Source organism: Leucoraja erinacea, chromosome 5, assembly GCF_028641065.1.
Source record: "Leucoraja erinacea ecotype New England chromosome 5, Leri_hhj_1, whole genome shotgun sequence".
Classification (NCBI taxonomy): domain Eukaryota; kingdom Metazoa; phylum Chordata; class Chondrichthyes; order Rajiformes; family Rajidae; genus Leucoraja; species Leucoraja erinaceus.
In genome coordinates, this window is record NC_073381.1 from 10,419,117 (window position 1) to 10,435,959 (window position 16,843).

Genomic DNA, 16,843 nt, shown 5'->3' on the forward strand with positions numbered 1-16,843 from the left:
CATTACAACTCTACTTCTATTGGCTTAATCCAGTTAATTTATCCAGAGAAATCCTAATACTCATTCCATCACAATGTAAAATGTAATTTTTAAAACCATTTCCAAATATTTGTGTGCCTACCAACTCTTGGATCACTCCTTGCATCAAGACGAACATGCTGGAAAAATGTTCCCAATGTTGGACGAGTCCAGAACCAGGGGCCACAGTCTTAGAATAAAGGGGAGGTCATTTAAGACTGAGGTGAGAATAAAAACTTTTTCACCCAGAGAGTTGTGAATTTATGGAATTGTCAGCCACAGAGGGCAGTGGAGGCCAAGTCACTGGATGGATTTAAGAGAGAGTTAGATAGAGCTCTACGGGGCTGGTGGAGTCAAGGGATATGGGGAGAAGGCAGGCACGGGTTATTGATAGGGGACATAGAAAATAGGTGCAGGAGTAGGCCATTCGAGCCTGCACCGTCATGCAATATGATCATGGCTGATCATAATTCAGCCATGACGATCAACCATGACGATCAGCCATGATCACAATGAATGGTGGTGCAGGTTGGAAGGGCCGAATGGCCTCCTCCTGCACCTGGTTTCTACGTTTCTATGCTGATATCAATGCCAACGATAACCTCCGAATGACCCTTTATCCAAGATGAAAGAGCAAAGTGTCTCCGGCCTTGATTCAAAACCCAAACCATGAACAACCGGGAATCAAGTTTACGAGTGTTCTCTGCACTCCTTACTCCATTTAATTAGTATCTCACAGGGTCTGCCAACCAAAGCAAACTTCCACATTACATTACAAGGAAGGTAATACTGAAACTCTACCTGAGCCACAGAGCAACAACAACCTGGTGCCGGGTGAATCATGCCTATAGCAATGTAAATACATGTAATATATTTAATCATTAATGCAAAAACACACAAAATTCCACATTCATGTAATGTCACATCGCAACACCCAACACTATTTCTTCAAGTTATACATTCATCAAACTACATGGATTCTTTTTGCACCACTGGCCACTGATGCAGCAGCCACTGCCACAGCTCGCCACAATATAGGGAACAGCACTGCATCCATCCCACTCAGCACACCATTTTTTCATTTCAATCTCCCATTCTTGAGCGATAAAATAAGAGGTGGCTGCAAACTGCAGACTTTGGCACCTTATTATGAGTCTGTGTTTGTCCAACCACGATCAGGATATTGGATGAGATGATGGAGAGACAGAAGTTTATCAAAATAATCGACCTTTCCGATCGGATGTACCTGAGAAAAGATAACACAGATCTGCCTATTAGTTGGGTTGGTGCAGGGGAAGCAATAAACACAGATCTCTCAAGTTAATCATCTCGAGAGTAAAACTGATCGAGGCTCTATTTTTGGAAGTGGTAATTTGTATTTAACTCAGTTTGCATAACGTAAATGAGGACAAAGAACACCAAAAGAGATGCAAGTAAACAACAGTTTCAAAGGAGCAAGGCACAAGATAACAATTATTATTCATACTTTTTTTTACATGAAGCTAATTGGAGTGCAAAATAATAAACTATTTAACAGTAAGTGATGCATTATAACTCCATCTGGCAAACCATGTTTTACTTATCCAATTGACTTCACTTGGTTTCCGCCTAATTATGCTAAACAAAGAACTCCATTATTACATAATTTGCCACATAACCAATTACCGAGAAGGCATCAGCACCTCAGGTTAGCCTCAGCAGAACATTTGGAAGAAGAGTTTAATAAACATTTGGCTAGTGAGCACAGAAACTTCATAATATAGTCAGTGAGAGAACAGACTTTAGTGTGATGAACACCTGATTATGTCAGTCCCTGGATAACAGCGATGATGAGAATAACCACTTCAGTCTTCTAAAAATACTTCTGTGCAATTCCTGTCAGATCGTTGAAGACTTGCCTCCTTGAAACATGCAATAATTAAGACCGTATGTAAATAACTTTACAATTAAACTGGCTAGGGTTGCTGTAGGATTTAGTTGCTGACAGGCCAACAGTGGAATAAGCTTTCAATCAATGGTACGCACCTCCACAACACAGCATAGACCACTGCTAGAGTGATGAGGGCTATACAGGAAAGACCACATCCTACGATTAGCGTGACCGAAGGCATATCAGCGTTGTCCATGTTCTGTGGAAGATAACCAGAAATAATTCAACAACACTTGTCCTCCTTGCAGTAAACATTTTGTCATAATATGATTTCTTGAATATTATTGGAATGAAGCCAAAACCCAAGCCATTTTTATTTATTTATTTTAAATATATATTTTTATTAGAAGCAATGTACAGTAGTATAGATCGCGGCATTTGACAACATACATTTAATGTAAGGTACACAGAAAAGCTGGAGAAACTCAGCGGGTGCAGCAGCATCTATGGAGGGAAGGAAATAGGCAAATGTTTCGGGCCGAAACCCTTCTTCAGACATACATATTTTTAAGACATTCTTCAGACAGACATACATAATATACATCTTCTATTTTTAATTTAACAAGGGAAAAGTAGAACAAGAGAGAAAGAGCGCGAAAGAGAGAGAGTGATAGAAATAGTGAATGTGTAAACCCCTAGACTAGCAGAAAATGCAGTCCAGGAGTGAACGAGTAAAAGCCTATTGAAGAATAAGAAGACCAAAAACCAAAAATAATAAAGAAAAAAAAGAAAAAAAGAGACCCTTAAGTGTTGATATACCTGCTTCATTTCTCACCACACCCATCACCCTGTTCGTGAATCGGGTTAATTCCAATTGTATTGCACCATACTATACTTGTAATAGAAACATAGAAAATATGTGCAGGAGTAGGCCACGCGGGGATTGTGTAATATTTCACAAAATCCCCACTTTGTGTTCCATAACTGTAATATAATTGGGGCTTTACCAGATATACGGTGAAAAAGATTACAGGGAAAATAAGAGAAAAAAAAAGTATTGTGAGCTATAGCATCTTATATGATTTGTATCCTAAAGTCATCCTGCATCTTCTTCACATATAATAAATCAAATCTCTTCATTACGTTTCAAATTCAATTCCTGCACATTTTTAAGTCAGTAACTTATTTTAGTTTTTATTGAGTTTTGCTTAATTTCATTTGGAGATGGAAACTCAATTTTAATGTAATGTTAGAATTGTACAAGGCATTGGTGAGGCCAATTTTGGAGTATGGTGTACAATTTTGGTCGCCTAATTATAGGAAGGATGTCAACAAAATAGAGAGAGTACAGAGGAATTACTAGATTCCTAGATTACTAGATTCCTAGATTACTAGAATGTTGCCTGGGTTTCAGCAACTAAGTTACAGAGAAAGGTTGAACAAGTTAGGGCTTTATTCTTTGGAGCGCAGAGGGTTAAGGGGGGGACTTGATAGAGGTCTTTAAAATGATGAGAGGGATAGACAGAGTTGATGTGGATAAGCTTTTCCCACTGAGAGTAGGGAAGATTCAAACAAAGGGACATGACTTGAGAATTAAGGGACAGAAGTTTAGGGGTAACATGAGGGGGAACTTCTTTACTCAGAGAGTGGTGGCTGTGTGGAATGAGCTTCCAGTGAAGGTGGTGGAGGCAGGTTTGTTTTTATCATTTAAAAATAAATTGGATAGTTATATGGACGGGAAAGGTATGGAGGGTTATGGTCTGAATGCAGGTGTATGGGACTAGGGGAGAATACGTGTTCGGCACGGACTAGAAGGGTCGAGATGGCCTCTTTCCGTGCTGTAATTGTTATATGGTTATATGGTTAATTGATGATAACATAAAACATTAGTGGAAGCTGCAATATTCAGCTTCATTCTACTTCTGCATACACATTGCTTGCAATGTCTTCAGAACTATTTTCGCAATAACATGCAAATACAGTCGAGTGTCAGGACTTGAACCTGTGGTTTAAAGATGTTACCATAATCTATTCATATGACATTTTGTAGACAGGAAAGTCAAATATATACCATTATTTCTGCACAGATTGGCCAAACACTCATTAATTACTCTGTTCTGTCAGTACACCATCAATAGTGAAATGCAAGATAGACACTTTTCAACTACAAAGTACAGCTGTGGGGAACACCAATTTCCTTATGTTTGAACAATAATACATTTACATAGCGCCTTTACTGCAGTAAAAGACCCAACATACTTCATAAGAGCATTTTAGTCAGAATTAGATCACAGCTACTAAGATATTATGGAGAGAAGCCATTCAAAGCTGAAGGAGGAAGAAAGGTTTGCAGGATTAGTGTGATGTGATCTGAAATAGATCATTACTTTTTTCCCAATCTGTTAGAAAAATAACTTCCTAAAGCTAGCTGTTAGCCTTTGAAACATTTAAATGTAACTGCAATTTTATTTACAGGTTGCAAATGCCAAAAAGCACTGTGAAAAAAAACTTTCCTTAACCTGGCCATGTATTTGTTTTTAATGAATGGTGTAGCTCCAAAATGTATTTGATGAAAGTAATAGGGAAGGCTGTAAGCATTTTTCCAATGAGATTTGAAGATGACTTCTCATATATCAACTGAGTGTTCTTGGAACACGGGCAAGTAATTGGATATGCAGCCAGCCAATTTATTCTCCAATGTTTTTGCTCACAAAGATCTGATCCACACAGGATGTATTCCCTTCTCTCAGTAGGCTGTGGCGTTTCCTACTGATACGTCCTACTTTCGTGCTCATGTTTTTTGTAATTTTATGTTGCAACTCACCTTTCAATGGTGTGCTCATCCTCAAAGTATAAATCTTTATGTGCATGTGGCGAGTACATTGCCATCTGTATCACTGATGTATGATTTTTCAATGTACCATGCCTGAAGGTTCAAATGTGATCAGTCCTTTCATCAATGCATGATACCACTCCACCTCTCCTAGGGTGAGCACAGATTTTTCGCATGCAATACCATTTGTAATATTAATGATTCTTTATCTGTTATCCAAGAGGAAATATAAAGAAATAATAATGTAGCAACAAGAAAGAAAATTGAAAGAAAATTTAGGGCTGTCAATCGCCATGCGTATGCAGATGAACAGGAGCCTGGTCTGCATTTCAAAAGAAGGAGCAATTAGTTAAAGGGCCTGTCTCACGGGCGTCATTTGCACAACATGATTTACCAGTCGTGATGCATGACGCATGGTGTGCATTATGCGCGTATGGCGCGTGGTGAGACATGGTGGTGTAGGCAGTGACGCGCGGTTTCTCAAAATCCTCGCCCGCCACCTGTGCTAAGCGCAAATGACTACCAAGTGGGACAGGCCCTTTACAGATGATATAACCATATAACAATTACAGCACGGAAACAGGCCATCTACACCCTTCTAGTCCGTTCTAGTCACGTATTCTCCCCTAGTCCCATATACATGCGCTCAGACCATAACCCTCCATTCCTTTCCCGTCCATATAACTATCCAATTTATTTTTAAATTATAAAAACGAACCTGCCTCCACCACCGCATTCCACACAGCCAACACTCTCTGAGTAAAGAAGTTCCCCCTCATGTTACCCCTAAACTTCTGTCCCTTAATTCTCGTCATGTCCCCTTGTTTGAATCTTCCCTACTCTCAGTGGGAAAAGCTTTTCCATGTCAACTCTGTCTATCCCTCTCATCATTTAAAAAACCTCTATCAAGTCCCCCCTTAACCTTCTGCGCTCCAAAGAATAAAGCCCTAACTTGTTCAACCTTTCTCTGTAACTTAGTTGCTGAAACCCAGGCAACATTCTAGTAAATCTCCTCTGTACTCCCTCTATTTTGTTGACATCCTTCCTATAATTGGGCGACCAAAATTGTACAACATACTCCAGAATTGGCCTCACCAATGCCTTGTACAATTTTAACATTACATCCCAACTTCTATAATACTCAATGCTCTGATTTATAAAGGCCAGCACACCAAAAGCTTTCTTTACCACCCTATCTACATGAGATTCCACTTTCAGGGAACTGTGCACAGTTATTCCCAGATCCCTCTGTTCACCTGCATTCTTCAATTCCCTACCATGATAAAACATATTTGGAGGCAAGAAGCAAATTTCGGCTCCTCCAATGGTTCAACTTGTAGGCAATGCATGAATATAATACAAAATAAAAAATTGAGAATGCTGGAAATACACTGCTGGGCAGACAGCACCTGCGGTAAGAGAAATTAACATTTTAAGTCGAAGGCCCTACATCAGAACCAGGAAATGCTATTTGCAAGTGAACACGTTTTAAGTTGTAGAGAAGGGGGAAGAATGGAGGGATGAAAGGGAATACCTGTAATTGATAGAGACCACGAGAGACTGAATGACACAAGTATTTCTGGTGTCAACTGAGGGCTTTGAAGACTTGTTAATCATAATTGATATGACCAGAAGAGATGTAAATCGAATTATGACTGAGAAGAGAAAGAGATTAAAAAAAGTGCGGGGATTGTGAGACACAAAGCACAGTTGCTGGAAAGCTGAATGAAAAGAGAATCCACAAAATAATTGACTGGTCAGGCAGTATCGTGCGGAGAGAAAACAAAACAAAGTCAATGGGACATTTTGATAATCTTACATCAGACCTTGTCAGTCAGAATATGGGATCCCTCAACATGAGCTGATGATGGACTTTGATGATATGGATAATAAGCCAAATGCAGCAGGTCAGAGCAAGATGTGGAGCTCAATAATAATTTCCATTTATATTCCCACCAGACAGATCAGTCATGATTAACATGCCTTTCCCTTATGCCCCTGTCCCACTTAGGAAACCTGAACGGAAACCTCTGGAGACTTTGCGCCCCACCCAAGGTTTCCGTGCGGTTCCCGGAGGTTGCAGGTGGTTGCCGGAGGTTGCAGGTAGTGGAAGCAGGTAGGAAGACTGACAAAAAACTCCGGGAACCGCACGGAAACCTTGGGTGCGGCGCAAAGTCTCCAGAGGTTTCCGTTCAAGTTTCCTAAGTGGGACAGGGTCATAAGTGGGACAGGGGCATGACTCTCTCAGCCACCATCACTGCTACTTGTCTCATCCAGTCTCTCTTCGTGTCCACTCGGTCACAAAACTTTCCCATGTTCTCTCTACCCCTCTCTCTTCTCTGCAAATTAAACCATAATTGATCTCTAATTCATCCAGGTTTTAACAGGTGAAATCTCTCTTTTTCTCTCTCTCTGTCTCATTTCAAATATTACCAACCTTGCCAAGTACTCCCAACATCATCTACTTTATTTCTTAACTCCATTGTGGTTTTTTTTTTCACCGTTAGCAGCTGGGCAAGTTACCAATATCAGGAGTTATAATTATTACCTTTGAAATGTTCAGAGTACCATTTATAGGTGTTGGGGCTAAGCAATGAAGAAGTCAAAACGAAACAAAAATGCATGGAAACATGTTCAAAATTTATTTCCAAGTGTGGCTCTTAAATTGTAAGTTCCTGGGGGATATTTGCTGATTTTTCTTTCCCATAATTAGAAAGAAACCCGTGTTACTGGCCAGGTAGCACGATGTTTGGTTCTTGCTCTGCTCCAGACAGTTTGAATTGGCACATAGTGGATGTCACATTTTACAGGTATGATATACCATCTTTCTTACTGGCATTTGCACCCAGAATTATCAAGGCTCAGACTAATTCCGCGCCTTTCAAGATCAATGCCATTGCAGCATAAGTAGATTATCTAGGCAACATGTTCTCCAAATCTTTTTTTTTTTACATCAAATGTTTCTATTCTAAAGCTTCTCCAACCATGCACTAAGCCAAACCATTAATTCAATAAGCGAGTTCAGTATCTCGATAAATGCAAGGAATCACGGGATTTGTCAAAGGTAAATTGAGATTTTTTTTAAAAAGCGAATGCAGTGCTGTATAAACTGTGTATAAATTGTGAACTATTCTACCAAGGAATTAATCTAGAATTCTGTCACTCAATAGCTTCCTTTCTTTCAAATCCACACACTACTTACACAGTCCCAGTTCTTGTTCAGTTCATTAATCTGCAATTATGAGATATTCAAAAAGTTAAATAATTTATTTTCATTTAATCCTTAATGTGTTTGCTACTGGAATAAGACAATATTACTTGTGTTTGAAACATTTCTTATCGTTATACATTATTTATGTGTAAAAATATATTTAATCTGAGGCAGGCAGCGATGTGGGCTGATGTATTACCTACAGGCAGTGTGAATGTACCGTTAAGGTAAAGATTCATCTCCGAGGAAAACCGAGTACAGGGTTGGCCCTGTGAAGGAGCCGCCAATCCGATATAAGACATTTAACTGCGAAATGCCTGCCCTTTAGTATTGGATAGATTGAGTGGAGGGTCTGTGCTGTTCCAAGTTTGCGGTGGTTGTGGTGCGTTTCCCCAGCCATCTCGCCCAGTGCACGTTGAGCAGCAAAGTTCGCCAGCCCTTGTTAGCAGAGGCTCTTTGTACAGGTGTTACCCGAAGCCTAAAGGTTTTGTGGAGGTTCTGCGTTAGGATCAGGCACGCTGTGAGCTAGTGTGAGGGCTGTCAGGTCAGATCAGATCAGCCCAGGTTGCCGAGTGGCCGAAGGGCGGATTTTAATGGGTCGTTATTAAACGGTTCCGTCTGTGCGGCATTTCCAGCTCTTTCTCTCTCCTAGATCCCCCACCCCAACTGTTGACAAAGTCTGACTGAGAAAATGCTCCCACTCATATTACAGGTTGGCTCCGCATTTGCCCACTCGCTGGGATAGGCGGCGCCTCCTTCAAAGAGAATTTAGAACAGGTCCCGTCAGCTGGGGAGCTGCGACCCACTCCTGAGTGAAGCCTCTAGTTTGGCTGCGGGTCAAATGGGTGCAAATTCTCATAATTATCACCGCCCGGTCACCCGGACCCGGATCCCAACTGCGTGCCCTGACACGCTGGAACCAACCCCAGAGGCTAAAGCGACAGCATCTTTATTTAAGCCCACCCACCTCGAAAGTTCAAGCAGCCTGTGCAAATCCAATCTGAACTTTCCAACCTATCCCCAACACAGCACATTCTCCTCTTTTCTTTCAATCCAAGAAGGTTGTTTAGATAGGAATGTAAGGACTGTCTCAAATTGGTTGACTACACAACTTGTAATTCGAGTAAATCACTATCGAATTTGAATGGCTGTGACTCAGGCTAATGCCAGGGATTTGATAATTGACAGGTTCGTTCCAGGCATTCTTGCGTTTTCAAGGCTGGTGCTGTATTGAGTCAATAATTTAAATAGATACAATTGTGGATTTGTGCATCCTGCAGTACGCTGTGGCCTACTGCTGACATATTTGATGGATAGATTTATTTATAAATCTCATTGAAATTAATACGCAGGCCCGTACGCAAACAGTAGCTCAGCTGGTGAGAATGTTTATCCCGAATGACCCATGACCTGGGCATGCGCCGTTGTAATACCGAACTCTCTTATATAAGCAACCTTCTGTTGCATTTGTTTTGGGTGGAATGGGTCTGTGGGTAGTGTTGGTGGACAAATTAGGTAACAGAAGCAACTGGAAACAAAAGTTACTTTTTGCCCTTTTAGCACAATTATGATGATGATATTTTTGTTAAAAAATATAACCTCTCCACTCAGATCTGTGTTCTCTATTAATGTAATTTCAAGGCATTGCAAAAATACACTTTGCCCGTTGGTGTTTCTTACGTGAGTTGCAGCTGAAATGAATGAATGTTTTTTAACTCAGAAGAATCCTGCTCGCTTCCATTGCTGTTCCAGAATTAAAGGGCTTTCTCACGGTGCGACCAGACGCAAGACTTAACAAGAGTTTAACATCGTGGGAACCTCTTGCGATAACAGTACGGCATTCGTGGACCACCGAGGACCTCCGTGGCGCTAACGGTGGGTAGTCGTGTAACTTGTTAAGGTCGGGAGAAAATTCAAACATTTTTGAATTTCTCCAAGAGTGACTTGAGCAGCGTTGCAACATTGTATGAACGCAGATGCCAGTGCGATATCCGTGCGATATCCGTAATGACTCTTGCGGGTACCGTGGGAACTCCTGCGAACGGTAATATGGGTTGAGCACAACACCGGCTGAAAGGAGGCCATCGAGAAGCAGATGTACGCCTTTGAAAATTTTTTGGCATTGGCTTTTTTAAATGTTTTATGTAATTTATGTTTTTATGTGTCATGAGTTCTATGTGCAAATCCTTTTCAGTTCCAGGTATCAGAGCGTTGGAATGAAAAGAGAATCCACTGGAACTGAAAAGGATTTGCACATAGAACTCATGACACATAAAAACATAAATTACATAAAATATTTAAAAAAGCTAATGCCAAAAAATTTTCAAAGGCGTACATCTGCTTCTCGATGGCCTCCTTTCAGCCGGTGTTGTGCTCAACCCATATTACCGTTCGCAGGAGTTCCCACGGTACCCGCAAGAGTCATTACGGGTATCGCACTGGCATCTGCGTTCATACAATGTTGCAACGCTGCTCAAGTCACTCTTGGAGAAATTAAAAAATGTTTGAATTTTCTCCCGACTTTAACAAATTACACGACTACCCACCGTTAGCGCCACGGAGGTCCTCGGTGGTCCACGAATGCCGTACTGTTATCGCAGGAGGTTCCCACGATGTTAAACTCTTGTTAAGTCTTGCGTCAGGTCGCACCGTGAGAAAGAGCCATTACACTCGTTTTGCACCAAAGATAGGGAGGGCACAAATAAGAGCAACGAACACAAGTTTGGTCCACAGACTGGCCCTCAAAACTCTGTACTAATTTATCAGGTATGCTTTGCACATCCATTATTCAGACCGTGATTCCAGATTGTTGCTGTCACGATTCAACATCAAAAGGTACAATTTATAAAAATGTAACAGCATCAAAAATTCCAATAGTCAATTGGAAATTGCAAATAAATTCAGTGCTATCAAAATAACAAATATCTCCTTTGATGTAACAATTCACCTCAAGGCACTTCACAGGAGCATTATCAGACAAATTTCAACACCAAAAAACGAAATGAGTCATTAGGAAAGATGGCTAATAGTAGGTGGGGATATTTAAAGGGGCATCTCACAGGGAAGGTTTGGCAAGGAACAGGAGCTGAAAGCGTTCATAGTTTAAGGCATGTCCACCCTGGAGGAGCAAAGATTAAAAGAGACAGGATCATAAAACAGATATTATAGAGAGTTTTGGGAGTGGAACAGATCAGACAACTAGGGAGGAGTTGAAAACAAGATGGGAATGTTTTAATCAAAGTGCACAGCTGGGAGCCAAAGCAGATTATCCAATGATGCAAGCTAGGACATTGGAGCAGGATTATGGATGATATGAAGATTACCTGGGATGCCACTCAGGAGATGGTTAAAATTACCAGGCTTGTACTTGCAGTGGCCGAATAGCCAAGGACAGTCTTAGACCAAGTTACAGACGAAATTGACAATAGTAGATACAGTGCAGCCACACTGTCAAAAGGTAAATTGCACGATTCCATTATTCCATGAATAATCTGGATCCATTTTGTATAGCTAACAAGGTTAGGGATGGAAGTTGCGAGTTGGAAGTTAGGGGGACAAAGTTACTAACAGGGACCAAAGGCAATGCTTCATTGTTTCCAATTTGCAGTTGGAGGGATTCTCTGTTTATGCAGTACTGGAGATTGGACAGGTCATCTGACCATTTGCAAACTACGGCATGGTTAAACAAGATGGCGACGAGGTTGAATTCAGAGAAATAGCATGTATTTGAAACCAATTGTGTTTGCAGGTGACGTTACAGTGCAGCAAGCAGATGAGAGGTAGTCGAGAACCAGGACTGATCTGCAGGGCCACCAGGAATAATAGCACAGGAAGCGACGCTATGCATTGCATCTCTTTCTACGATGACCACAAAAAGAGAACATTGAGCGCAGTCCCACCAAACTGGTTGAGAGTGGATAGTCATTGTAGCAAAACTGTGTGGTCAAGCAGGCCAAGAACTTCAGACAGGTTGAAAAAGACATGGAAAGATGCTTAGGATTTGTCTTGGAGGATACTATAGGGTTTATTTATTCAGGTCAAAACAATTGTGGTGCATTGCTAAATATCATCTTGTTTTGTGAATGTAGGATTAAAAAAAATCACAGCTCAAAAAATACAGAATTAAAAAAATACAGCAAACTTAATACGACATTTCTCATTAAAAGATATCAGGTATATAGCACAAAATAATGGACATTGGGGAATTATATTATTACTACTAACTGCAGTGCTCATAAAAGACTAGAGTTTGATATTCATGGTTTATGTTACCGCTTAATTGGGCGATGGCAGTGAAATCTACTCCCTGTTGTCCATTACACGGAACAACATTTTGAGAGGTATAAGGAGATAAGGTCCCTTCTCTTCAAGAAATTCAGGTAATGCCATTTAAATGCATGAAGACAGCTCAAGGAATCTCATTATCAGCAAAGCCCCTGAGGTCTGGCACCAGTTGTCACTGGAACAGATTTTCACTTTGTGAGTTAGTGTAGAACAAGAGATAGTGAGTCAGCCCACTTCACATTGCTTCAGATATCTGACACCATTGAAAGCAATGGAAATTTAAGACCAGAATTAGAGGAGATATATTTGAGCAAGCAGCTCATTTTCTCCATTACACTCCCTTGCACATCTTCACCAGAATTTTCAATCTCTCCCTGGCCCAGGCAGTTATTCCGTCCTGCCTAAAATCAGCCACAATCGTCCCTGTGCCGAAGAAGTCTCCCATCACCAGCCTTAATGACTACCGTCCTGTTGCCCTCACTCCGGTAATCACGAAGTGCTTCGAGAGATTGGTCCTCCAGCACATCAAGGACTATCTACCACCAGACTTCGACCCCCACCAATTCGCTTATCGCCAAAACAGATCCACAGAAGACGCCATCACCGTAGCTCTCCACTCTGTGCTGAGCCATCTGGAGCAGGGGCAGAGCTACGTCCGGATACTCTTTGTGGATTTTAGTTCAGCCTTTAACACAATCATCCCGGACATCCTCATTGGTAAACTGGTCACTCTCGGCCTCCCCACTGTCACATGTGCCTGGATTAAGGATTTCCTCACAAACCGGCCCCAGACTGTGAGACTGGGCCCCCACCTCTCCTCCACTCGCAGGTTGAGTACCGGTTCCCCACAGGGCTGTGTGCTAAGCCCCCCTCTTATACTGTCTCTACACCTACGACTGTAGTCCGGCCCACAACAACAACCGCATCGTCAAATTTGCTGACGACACTACTGTGGTCGGACTTATTTCAAAGGGAGACGAGGCAGCCTACAGAGAGGAAGTCCTGAAGTTGACAACCTGGTGCTCAGAAAACAATCTGGCTCTGAACACCAGGAAAACAAAAGAGCTCATTGTCGACTTCAGGAGGCACAGCACCGACTTAGTCCCCCTACACATTAACGGCGAGTGTGTGGAGAGGGTCAACACCTTCCGGTTTCTCGGCGTCCATATCGCGGCTGACATCTCCTGGACGGACAACACGACAGCGGTCATCAAGAAGGCTCAGCAGCGGCTGCACTTCCTGAGGGTCCTCAGGAAGCACAACCTGGACTCTAACCTGCTGCTGACCTTCTACCGCTCGTCCATCGAGAGCCTGCTGACATACTGCATTACAGCATGGTATGGCAGCTGCACCATGGCAGACAGGGAGAGGCTTCAGAGGGTAACCAGGACAGCGCAGAGGATCATTGGTTGCCCTCTCCCCTCCCTGATGGACATCTACACATCCCGCTGCCTTAGCAGGGCAAAGAAGATCACCAAAGACAGCTCCCATCCTGCGTTTGGACTGTTCGACCTGCTGCCCTCTGGAAGGCGCTATAGGTGCATCAAATCCAGGACAAACAGACTCAGGAATAGCTGCTTCCCGAGAATTATATCTACCATAAATTCAAATCCACACATGCACTGACTACACCGCCCAACAGGACTTCCATCTGTATATATGTATGTAGCGCCGTAGAATTTGTGCACCTATTCCCCCCCCCCATCTCCCTTCTGTTTTGTTTTTCTGTTTCTTGTTTTTTGTGTAAAATTGTATGTATGCACTGAGTACGAGCAGCTTTCAGTTTCACTGTACATGTATAGTGACAATAAATGGCATATCTATCTACATAGTGCTATAGATATTGCGATAGTGTTGTTCAACTTACTAACTCTGCTGTTTCTAGGTTCCGTGTTGCTTACATTTCTTCTCATCATTGGTACAACTAAAACATATGAACTGTAAGTGTTTACATTGCAATAAAATGGTTGAGTCAATATTAAGCATCACTATTGCCCACATTGCTAATTATTTTCCTCTCTAAAGTAGTCTCTAATTAAATCAATTCAAAACATCAGAAGAAATGGAACGAGGAAACAATCTGGCCTCTCAGGCAATATTCTGAGCTGAGGGTTAGATCCAATGTTATGATCACAATTTATCCTTCAATCAACACAGTATTATCTGGTCTTTATTATTTTGGCTGGGACTTCCCTGTGAGATGCCAAATGCTTTGCATGGAACAACTAGCAATTTCATACATAAGCATCAGGAAGCCTGCAGAGGCATTTAATCGTAGAACACCCTGGAGAGGAAAAGACTACAAAAAGTAGTAAACACTGCCCAGTCCATCATCGGCTCTGACCTTCCTTCCATCGAGGGGATTAATCGCAGTCGCTGCCTCCAAAAGGCTGGCAGTATCATCAAAGACCCACACCATCCTGGCCACACACTCATCTCCCTGCTACCTTCAGGTAGAAGGTACAAGAGCCTGAAGACTGCAACAACAAGGTTCAGGAATAGCTACTTCCCCACAGCCATCAGGCTATTAAACCTGGCTCGGACAAAACTTTGATTATTAATAACCAATTATCTGTTATTTGCACTTTATCATTTTATTTATTCATGTGTGTATATATTTATATTATAATATATGGACACATTGATCTGTTTTGTAGTAAATGCCTACTATGTTCTGTGTGCTGAAGCAAAGCAATAATTTCATTGTCCTATCAGGGACACATGACAATAAACTCACTTGAACTTGAACTTGATCCTGAAAACTGCAGGACGACAGATAGCACAATGGGCTAAGAGTTCGGCTGGCGACCGGAGGGTAGCCGGTTCAAATCCCGCTTGGAGTGCATACTGTCGTTGTGTCCTTGGGCAAGACACTTCACCCACCTTTGCCTGTAATGGAATGTTACGGCGGCAGGCGCGGGCACACCGCGACGCCCTGTGTCTCCCTTTCAAGGGAGATGCTAAAAATGCATTTCGTTGTCTCTGTACTGTACACTGACAATGACAATAAATTGAATCATTTCATTTCATTTCATTTCAAATGTTGGAAATCTGAAGTAAAAACTGAAAATGCTAGAAAAACTCCGCAGTTCAGACAGCATCTGTGGAAAAGGAAACCTAGTTAACATTTTCGGGTCAATGACCTGATGAAAGATCTGCGATTTGAAATGTTAACTCTTTTCTCAGTCTGACTTGCTGAACGTTTTCAGCATTTTCTAATTTCAGTCCTGAGCATCGTGACTAGTGCTCGCTGGATCTGTGCCGGACTTTTCATGGATTTCATGGTCAAGGTTCCAACATTCAGCAACGATGCTGGATTTAGTTGAGAGATGCAGCATGAAAACAAATACTTTGGCCCGCCAAGTCCACACCAGCCATCGATCACCCATTTTCACTGGTTCTATGTTATCTCACTTTAGCACCCACTTCCTACACATCAGGAACAATTTATAGAGGCCAACTAACCTACAAACCCGTACGCCTTTGGGATGTGGGAAAAAGCCTGAGCATGTGAAGGAAACCCTCACAATCACAAGGAGAAGGTGCAAATTTTACACAGACAGAACCCAAGGTGAGAATTGAACCCCGGTGTCTGGTGATGCAAGGCAGCAGGTCTACCAGATGCAATACTGTACCACCCTCGACTGGATTACCAGCAGATTAAAACAAATCGGAGGACAGATTGTTCCCTGTTTAAATTCAAAAGTTGAAAGACGGTGCCTTCATAAATCCAATACTGAAGAAGGATCTCGACCAGAAATGTCACCCATTCCTTCTCTCCAGAGATGCTGCCTGTCCCGCTGAGTTACTCCAACCTTTTGTGTCTACCTTCTGTTGAAACCAGCATTTGCAGTCTCTTCTTACACATTTACTCTTAACCCTATGCTGGGTGACATGAGAAATTTGCTTTTTAATTCCCAATGTACCGATGTACTTTGCAAATTTTGAATTCATCAAAGACCTTTGTTTGGAATTGGCAGAATTGTGGGAACAGGTGCAGATTCATGTGTGTGAAAACATATCTGAAAGCCTTAGTTTATGTTTCTGTGCAAAGTGGGTAAAGAATGAGTGAAATAAAATTACCTTCTTTGACTTCACTAGAAAGGAACTGCTGTGAGGAAGAACGGCAACTTCAGATTGAAGGTTATCTTATTGTCATGTGCACCAGGGTGCAATGAAATTCCTTGTTCACATGATGCTCACAGTGTATACAGCATACACTATCTTAAATACAACAATATTTAGAATGAAAGGAACACAAAAATGCTGGAGAATCTATGGAGCGAAGGAAATAGGCAACGTTTTGGGCCGAATTGCCCAAAACGTTGCCTATTTCCTTCGCTCCATAGATAATAATAATAATAATATTTATTTATATAGCACTTTTCAACAAAACCAGTATTTGAACCAAAGTGCTTTACAGAGATTGATTAAATTAATTGAACAGATCAATGCAATAAATCCATACAAATCAAAAAAAGAGAAAAAAGAGAAAAAGAAAAAAGACACAGAAACAGTACACTATAGAAATCAACATGAAACGTCCCCCCACAGCAGAATTCACTGTGAGGGAAGGCACCAAAAAATATCCAGTTCTCCCCCTCATAGTCCACCCGAGGTCGGGGCC

The 16,843-nt window shown here is 41.7% G+C and overlaps 1 protein-coding gene across 1 annotated transcript in view; it reads right to left on the minus strand.

Moving 5' to 3' along the window:
• adgrb3 (adhesion G protein-coupled receptor B3) overlaps positions 1–16,843 on the minus strand; it is a 711,502-nt gene that overhangs the window by 125,269 nt on the left and 569,390 nt on the right. The window contains 2 exon segments of the mRNA XM_055635039.1: positions 1,162–1,264; positions 2,044–2,147. Of these exon segments, the coding sequence (XP_055491014.1) occupies positions 1,162–1,264; positions 2,044–2,147 (207 nt within the window).